This window comes from Carassius gibelio, chromosome B8 (assembly GCF_023724105.1).
Source record: "Carassius gibelio isolate Cgi1373 ecotype wild population from Czech Republic chromosome B8, carGib1.2-hapl.c, whole genome shotgun sequence".
Taxonomy (NCBI): domain Eukaryota; kingdom Metazoa; phylum Chordata; class Actinopteri; order Cypriniformes; family Cyprinidae; genus Carassius; species Carassius gibelio.
In genome coordinates this window covers 10,991,495-11,000,894 of record NC_068403.1, presented here as the reverse complement: position 1 = coordinate 11,000,894, position 9,400 = coordinate 10,991,495, and the positions used below count along the sequence as shown (strand labels likewise).

At 37.7% G+C, this 9,400-nt stretch overlaps 1 protein-coding gene across 5 annotated transcripts in view; it reads left to right on the top strand.

Moving 5' to 3' along the window:
• The first annotated feature begins 979 nt into the window (after positions 1-979).
• Positions 980-9,400, top strand: part of LOC127963899 (metalloprotease TIKI2) — a 56,678-nt gene continuing 48,257 nt past the window's right edge. The window contains exons 1-3 of one of the 5 annotated variants that reach the window (XM_052563994.1): positions 981-1,248; positions 1,354-1,409; positions 4,097-4,663. In XM_052563994.1, the coding sequence (XP_052419954.1) occupies positions 4,103-4,663 (561 nt within the window). In that variant the 5' untranslated portion in view covers positions 981-1,248; positions 1,354-1,409; positions 4,097-4,102. Of the gene's footprint in view, positions 1,410-4,093; positions 4,664-9,400 lie in introns of all 5 variants that reach the window. The other 4 variants (XM_052563993.1, XM_052563992.1, XM_052563991.1 and 1 more) reach the window with 4 other exon arrangements.

Genomic DNA, 9,400 nt, shown 5'->3' with positions numbered 1-9,400 from the left:
CCAGAAATGAAATATTTAAGTGTTAAAAGACCTGATGGCGCGCCTTCTATAGACATGCAGAATGCTTCACATTTTTACAAAAACAACAAACAAATTCACACAGAAAGCATCAGTTTGTACTGTGTGGAAAAGAATCAAAGGAAAAAAAGTTTTCTTGTAGGAACTGCTCTTGACTGTCAGATTATTTTGACTCCTTGAAATAGATGTAAAATTTTTCTGTTTAATTAGAAAAAAATAAATAAAAGTATCCTATAGATATTACTGGAAGCTTTCTAACATAGTGATCAATTAGTTTTATGGATAAAAATGGCCATGCAGTTTTACTGTAAATTGTTTATGGATCTAAAAAAAAGTATGACTTAAAATATATTTTACAGTTAAAAACTATGTTTAGCAAGATAATACATGCACGTTATAATTTAGATGAAACACAGCAAAACATTCCCTGAGGTCCCAGCAGGACACATCACGTAATATTCGGCAAAATACTTGGATCTCTTTGTAAAAGCAATACATCTATGTTATATTTTATGTTGTTTAGTTAATATTTAATTTATTGTGCACTGTCCTGTGGGTTACCGCTACGGTGTTTTTGTGTGAATAGATATATACATTTTTAGTAATTGTTCATCATGTGGTATGGTAATTTACGGTACCACTTGTAATATTACAGTGGTTACTAGTAGTCAAATGTATAACGTTATAGTAGGTCTACTAAACATTAGAGCACTGCAGATCTCAGTTTTACAGTAATTTTAACCGTATTATTATTTTTTTTAGTATTATTTTTTTTACAGTCTTAATACATCTAATTAAAAGTCATCATCCATCTAATGGCCAGTGTATTTTATCAGTGCTCAGTCTAGACCAGTGATCTGCTTCTTGACCGTCGAAATGTTAAACTCTGGTCCTCCGAAAGAACCTGTTCTGCCCTCCTCTTAACAAGCAGAGGGGGAAACATTCAAGGCGTTCACGTTCTCTGCGCAGATAAAGTGGAAACTTGAGGGGCGCAGAGTAGAGTTTGTGCTCTCCACAGCTGGGCAGCTGGAGAGAGAGAGAGAGAGAGAGAGAGAGAGAGAGAGAGAGAGACGGGAGACAACACGAATCCCTTTGAAAGTCTGGGGCAGGAGAATGGCGGAGGGGCAGAATGCTTTCCTTTCGAGACGGCAAATGTGAGCCCACTATCATCACCGGCGGAAAACATTTTATTTGTGCTGTGAAGTCACGAACAACTTTTAAACAACAGAGGTAACTGAGCTGAGGGAAGCGCGAGGTGTCCTGTGCCCTCTCATCTCGAAATGAACTGTCACTGGGGACTACGATGGTTGGTAACTTTATGCGCTTTCTTTCAAGTGGGCTCACCCCGGGACACGCACCAGAGCACGCGGAAATGTGACAAGCCCGTATCGGTGAGTTTGCCTAATGCTCACTTTGTGAAGTTGCTTCGCGCGCACTGCACGCACCTTTGCAGAAGCTCGTAAATGGCATGTCATCAAGATCTATCATGCATGATATTATTATAGGAGATTGGTTCGCTGTTTGACCTTATCCGCTGCTTTATGCGGGGTATTTTAAAGAGTTGCTTTTATTACCAACAACTGAAATAATTCAATTAAAAAACTGTGAGTCGAAATCATTAGACTTGTTGTAATGTTTGATACATGTTCAGTTTAACTTTTAGTATTTTTTTTTATTTTTATATATTTTTTTTGTTGGATACAATTAAAAGGGAAAAAAAAGTTCAAAGGAAAAATGGTACAAATTTGCACGATCTTTTTCCTCAGACTGCAATTTATTCTTAACATAACTGTCTGGCCACTAAAATACGTATCAATTTAGTAACAAATTAACTACTTTTGCTGTGAGGTTCAGTGACGTTTTCGTTTCTTATTTAATTATTCTGCGCAATCTAGTTAAATGTAAACCTTAATAGACATTAGACATTTTATAGTAAGACATAATATTTGCTACAAAGATTTTAAAATCTTAATATAATTATTATATTTGTTGCATTTCACTGATCAACTGAGCAATAACGGAATATCTATTTTAAAACAACAGTTATTTAGTGGCGTCCAGCCAGCCGCGTGTCACTTCTTGTCATGTAATTATAGAAATCTGGGCCAGAAAAATGAATTTCGTGCCAAGTGAAATACTGCTAAAGTCTTGCCAGTACAGTGCCAGTTTATGTGTCAAAGGAAAAAGGGGGAAGCCCCACGGGGGTGAATAGACTTCAAATGCATTTATATGGAAAAAATTCACTGACCCCCATAAACTGATCAAGTTTCATTGAGACGAGAACTGTTAGAGTAGTTATCGAGCATATTTACTTCATTATGATTTGGCAAGTGCGCGAGGCTGTTAAACGCAATTAATGTCTCGCTTTCATCTGAGCCATACAGTGTTTGGAGGAGAGGATTCATCATCAGTAGAGGAGGAGAGAAACATTATGTTCCATTAAAAATATGTAATATTGACTAACCCAAGTTTTAAAAGAGATTTGTTCTTCACTCATTCAACAGAGCGTTTGTGTATTTTAAGGCAGAAATGCAAGTCTTTGTAAGTCTTTTAACAATTCTTTGTTAAATATAAGACGAAATGTAATGCATTCGCCTATGCACACAAACGTTCTACATTTCTATTTGCTTTGACAATTAATGTTTATCTTCTCCTTGAGATTTATATCATTAATGGTCCCATTGTTCAGGATGTGACCTGTGCATTCTTAATGTAATTCATAATGCGCGAGTACTGCGAGGCCTGTTTTTAGTTAAGAAATTACTCCATAAAACAGAGCAGAGGGTCTGTGAATGTGACCTGCTCATACCGAATATATTACTTTATAATGTTCTCTCCAGTAAAGCTGGTCAGTGTCCGAGTCATTTCCACAGGTGTCCAAATACAATATGAAGACGTGAGCAGTCGCGAGCATACTGGCCATTTAGACATTAAGAGAATAAATAAATAAATAAATATTTTTTTTTCAAAGAAATATATAGCTGCAGTTTGACGATGCACATTAATCAATGCGAAATAGGTAAGATAATTTAAAAAATGTAATTTAAAAAGCTAGGTTTAATACGTGCCAAGTTCTTAAAAATACAATCTAAACTTTGTATTACGTGTTGGTTTCATACATTCTTGAAACACATTATACAAATTTTTTAAAAATATAGATTTTATGAGCCTAAAATGTCACGTGGTGTAACCATCAGGAAAAAAAGTACTAAAACGCGTCCTTATTTTCAAAATATACTTTATTTTCTATACACATACATACACACATATCATGAAAGAAAAAATATTTAAATGACATTAATTCAAAATTAATCATAGAGAAGTTATATAGTTAAATAATTTCTGTATGAACAGCATTTCTTAACATAAGCAAGCATGAGATGTCTAGGGGGGAAAATAGTCAAAAATCACTTGCAATTCTTTCTGCTCTCATTAAAATCAGCTCTGACTCCTGGTTAATAAACTCTCAACTGCTTTTTCCTGATCTGAGGTGGTTGAACAATTCATTAAATTGAAAGGTTTACCGTTTAAGAGTGAGTTGTTCATTGAAGGTTACATTTTACAAGGGCACAGCTATTGACAGCCTCAGCAACTATAAATACTTGAAAGTTTCAGAGGCTGCAGAACAGCAGAGGTTTGCAGCGCTGCAGAGTGTAAAGGCCCTTTTTACGAGGAGAGGCACACTGTAAACTAAGAACCCCAGTTAAACATTTCCACCACAGATTTAATACGCCAGCTCTATCAGTGCACTGGCATGAACCGAGTCCTCTGTGACACAGCTACTATACGGTGCTTTTTTCCCCCTCGGTTTGACTTCAAATAAGGAAAAAGTTAATGCATAATGCCTGTGACCTGTGGAATTCAGTTTGAGATTGTTGTATCAGTGTCTAACACTATATCAGTCTTCTTTATGCAGTCGAAAACATAGATTATGATGTCTTGTCTTATGATAATAAAATTGATATTTACCAACACATAAGCTAATCTTCTCAATATGAAGTTATTTGAGTTGTAACAATGAAAAGTTGTATCACTGTTTGACCCTAAAATCTCCTCTTCGTTTTTCCTTATCAAGCAGAAAGACATGAACTCCTTTTTGTGGACCGTGAAGCGGCCTCCTCCTTATGCTCCGTCCTATCTGTTTGGGACAATCCACGTCCCGTACACTCGAGTCTGGGACTACATCCCAGAGAGCTCAAAACGGGCCTTCCAGAGCAGCACCAATGTGTTCTTTGAGCTGGATCTCACAGATCCCCTGACCATCTCAAAACTCACTAGCTGCCAGCTTCTGCCCAACGGAGAAAACCTCCAGACGTTACTGCCGCGCGATCTGTACCGCCGACTCAAGCGCCACCTGGACTACGTCAAACACATGATGCCCTTCTGGATGACGGCAGACCAGCGTGGCCGGGGGCTTTATGCCGACTACCTCTTCAATGCCATCGCAGGGAACTGGGAACGCAAGAGGCCTGTATGGGTGATGCTGATGGTGAACTCACTGACCGAAGCAGATGTGCGGTCACGGGGAACTCCGGTGCTCGACCTGTTCTTGGCGCAGGAGGCCGAGCGTCTCGGAAAGCAGACAGGTGCTGTGGAGAGGGTGGAGGAACAGTGCCATCCCCTGAATGGACTGAACTTCTCACAGGTCAGTGAGCAGGCTACCAGACAGAGAGTCCCGTGTATGTGTTTTGGCAAGGGTGCATGGGAGATCCGTTGGTTAAAAAAAGGTGTTGTTCTGGATTAAGTGATTATGAATATCCACAGACAAACAGAGCAAGGAGGAAATGAGAAAAAAGTCTGACACAAAGTCTGGAGTTAAGTCAGAGGGGGAGGGAGAGCAGCTGTCAGGCTGATAGATTGGTGTGGAAATCAATGCTGAATAAAATTTATGAGGTATAGAGGGAGAAAAGAGGATGACTGTCTGCCTGTGGGGTCGCGCTGTCATCTGACACGTCTTGATTATCCTATTGCTGCCTGTCGAATGTAACATTAGAGTAAAAGATGGACAAACTAACCTTATTGCTTGATGATGTGCAGGTGGAGGATATCCAGCTCTTATTTCTGCACTGAAAAAAGAGTGGGTTAAAGATATGTATAGAGTTGAGGAGTTATATTAAACAGGCAGAGTGTTTTGTTCCTTGCATGCTACACACACACACTACTCTGTTTTACATAGAATTTATATATTATATTTCATATATACCTGTATACGTTTTAGCAAAAAACTAATTCTGCACACTATCTAGGCAAAAAATCAAAATATTTATTTACTACGTTTTGGTCGCATGACCTTCATCAGGAATTGTTTTATATGACATCACAAAGTACGCCCCATATCATGAATAATCACTGTTTTAAAATCATATATATATATAAGTGTGTGTGTTTTAAAAATGAATAACTTATACTTATATATATATATGAAGTAATACATTTCAAAAACTATACAGTATATGAAATGGATTGTTTGTGTGTGTGTGTGTGTGTGTGTGTGTTTGATTGAAAAAAATATGTAAACCTAACCTCTTATTTTCTAAGATTTTTTAAATGCTAAATTATATAATTTAGTTTTTGTAGTCATCCACAGGTTAAATGATCAAACTTATATTTTTTAATTTTAATTCAAATTTTAATTATACACGCACACACAACACACACACATTTTATATATATATATACTGTATATACCTTAAATACACATTTAAAAAATATTGTAAAAAAACATTTTGTTAAAAAATTCCAAAATATTGTTTTGCACTTTAACTGTGGTCTCATGTGACCTCAACATGACCACAATACACTGCTTACCACCACAAAACCTGCATCGGCGGCAGCAATACAGACATGAATGCTCACACTGCAACTCAATCTGTGAACCGGGGCCCCTGTGTGACAGGCAACAGGGTTCCTGTGCTAATTTGAGAGGGTACAGGGGCAATGTAGCCTCTCCACTTTCATCAGCACCTCCTAACTATGCTGTCAAAAAAGAACATGCCTGCAGGGCCTGCCAGCCAGCCAGCGCACCCCTGTAAGGAATCGTGAGAAATGTGGACCCAGCGCAGGGTGACAGCTCTCTCATCTTTAATCTGGGACAGGTCAACCCTTACGAAAGAAAAATATATTTACCAATATATTTCTTAAAATATATTGTGATATATTGTAATATATTATTATCCCTTTTTATTTTCTAATATTTAATATATTTGAATACATTTAATAATATATTGATGACACATATATTATATAATATATTGCAAAATATACAAATGATTGCCGCTTTTAATATATTGCAATATATTGGAAAAATGTAAATATATATAAGAATATATGCCTAATATATTACATGATATTTTCCAATATATTGCAATATATTTTTGTTTCATAAGGGAAAATACCACTCTCATTCCCAGGCTAACAAAATCAAAATATCTCTCTTTTATTTTTTTAAATGTAGCAGCAAATTATACTTTTAGACAGAATGGGTTTTAGATAGAATTACAATTTGGATATTTATTGCTTCAAATATTTCTTTGAGTATGAGTTTATTTTTCACTGTATTGCGTTCATATGCTAAATGTCACCAGAATGGGCAGAACAGATGGAGTTAGGCATTGCAATATGAACTGTTACAAAGTACGCCTAATGATTCTAGAAGTCTCTGCTTTAGATTCTGGCGAAGGCTCAGCCAGCGATCCATTTTAATCACAGGGCTAATCAGCAAGCTTTTGAACATCTGAATTTCCTACAGCTTTCCGCCCAAAAATAGTCCCAGAAGAAGTAAAGAGCATGAAATGAAAATGACAGGCAAATGATTATGCTGTATTAGAATCTGAGGGATAATTTAAGCGCTGCGCTCGCCTGGAACGCTCAAGCACGAGTGAGGTCAGACGGCAAGATCATGCGTGGAGGCAAGAAGGAAGGGGTTGGATGATGTGTAGGCTGTGGTGTCGCTGCGAGGCTTAATCTGAAACATGAGCTGCAGGATTGTGGGAGATCAGAGTTGGGAACGCGTCCAAATGCCGCTAGCCAGCGTATTAATCGTTCCCAATAAAAGTAACTGCCTACGATATCGTCGAACTTGCAGCGCTCTCTTTCTCGGGTTTTCGTGTCGTGAGTCATCAGTTGTCGCTGGCATCTCCACACTAGGATTTGTGTCAGCCACCCTGGCCATCACCTTGGGTTAAAGCAGTTAGCCTGACCTTTTCCTCTCTGTTCGCCAAGAGTTCAGGAAGTGCTTTGAGCTCAAAAGGTGCTACAGAAAAACAGGTCCGCATCTCAATGCTGATGTGGTTCCTCGGAGGATAATGGGGTGCGATGCCTGGAAGACAGAGCGCTTTGCCTGGACTGGCAAAGATCCACGTCTGGCTCTCGGATGGAGCGCAGGGGGAAGTTAAGGAGCATTGGGGAGGGTTTGGCTTTCTCCTTGAAGCAGGAGTGGTGAGTTTCAAAGGCCACATGGAGCACATGGTTCATCTTCAGCTCTGCAAACGTGGATGAATATAGAAAGCTGGGTATGATATGAAGCAACACATGCTTGCTTAAAGCGTGCAGAATGCACAAAGCGATAGCAGTACCGGGTCTGTATAGGGATGAAGAGCAAGTTGTTTATCTTTGTATAAGAGCATATATATATATGTCACCCTTCTCTGGGCTGAGGTCAAAGGTCGCGGCCTTGCTGACGATGTAGACAACCTCATGGATACTAGAGTCTATGTGTGATACTGGCTAGCAAAGCAGAAAAGTCACAAGGCTATTTTAGGCTCTGTGTAAGGAGTGAAAACCCCACTGCAAACTCAAACTCAGACTAACAGAATGAAGTTGCTGGAACTCACACTTTAGCAGAAGCCACATCTGTTTTCAGCTGTGAAGAAGTGCTGAAGTGTTGATGGACCTTAGAGGGATAAGACTCTGTTAAAATGGGATTAACTGAAATATATAGGTCAAACACAGCAGAAATATTTGTACACTCACTGTGTAGTTGTCATGAGCTCTTCGTCATATTGTTATACAGCAATTAGTTCCAGTCCACTGATTTGTTTGTATCACTCCGCTTCTCTGTGTTTGCTGCAGAGAAATCAAACTGTATTGACTACAGTCTTTGTGTTGGCAGAGAGAAAATAAACCATACTGTATTACCAGCCTTATTGTGAGTAAAATGTCAGTTACTTTATATTATTTGTTAACAACTTCTTGTTCATAAGTTTGTGGTCGGTAAGATTTTTAAATTTTTTTTGTAATACTTTTACTGAGCAAGGACATATTAAATTGATCAAAAGTGACAGTAAAGACATTTACAATGTTATAAAAGAACTGTCTATTCAGAAAATCATGGTTTCACCTAAAATATTAAGTTGCACAACTGTTTTCAAATTTTTTTTTTTTTTTTTTTTATAATAGGAAATATGTCTTGAGCACCAAATAAGCATATAAGCATAACATTCTGCTTGAAGAATCACGTGGCACTGATGACTGGAGTAATGATGCTGAAAACTGAAAGCTAAAATACATTTATATTAAATTACATTTATTCCTATTTTAAAATCTATTCAAATAGAATAGTTCTTTTAAATTGTAATAATATTTCCCAATTTAACAGTTTTTCTGCATTTTTAAACACATAAACAGCCTTGCTGAGCATAAAAGACTTCTTTCAAACTTGCAACTTACAGAACATCACAAGAAAACAACTGTATCACAGCCATATACTTTTGCTCGTATGTTTATTGTTTAATTAGAAATGTTATTAGGAATGATACCATGATGGAAAAAGTGTGGAAAAGTTCCATCATACATTTGGCAAATGTCTCAGCTGGCTTATGTTCAAAACAGATCATCATCAGTATTCAGCTACAAATATTTACTCAGCACTCCATGCTGTAACCATCCGATGGACCTCAGATAAATAATGCATATTTAAATGATAGAATTAAGGAGAATCTGACTTTTGCCGCATTTAAATATTTACATTCCAGGTCTCATGTGTAAGAACTGGGCGCTATGATCTGCTGGCATGAGCAACAGCGTGATGGAAAAAGCAGCCACCTCTGTTCTGTTATCCTGCTGGATAACCTCCTAGCCCAAAATATTCTCCTTACCTCTCTCTGTCTCCAGATTTTTTTTCTCTCTCGTCCTTTGTGGAGGCTTTTTGCACACCTCTGTGATACTTTACCTGCAGAATGGAATATGAGTGTCAGCATGCAATGGAATTAGAATGACTGGAGCGTTTGAATAATATGGGAATGAGAACACACGAGCTTCAGTCTGGATGAAGCAAAGATGTTATCATCAAATTCTTTCCTCATTGTTTCAAGATGGTATTGGAGCCTGGTGTTTTCACGTGGCTGATTGGATGATGTTTTAAGCATGTCTTTAAATATTACCC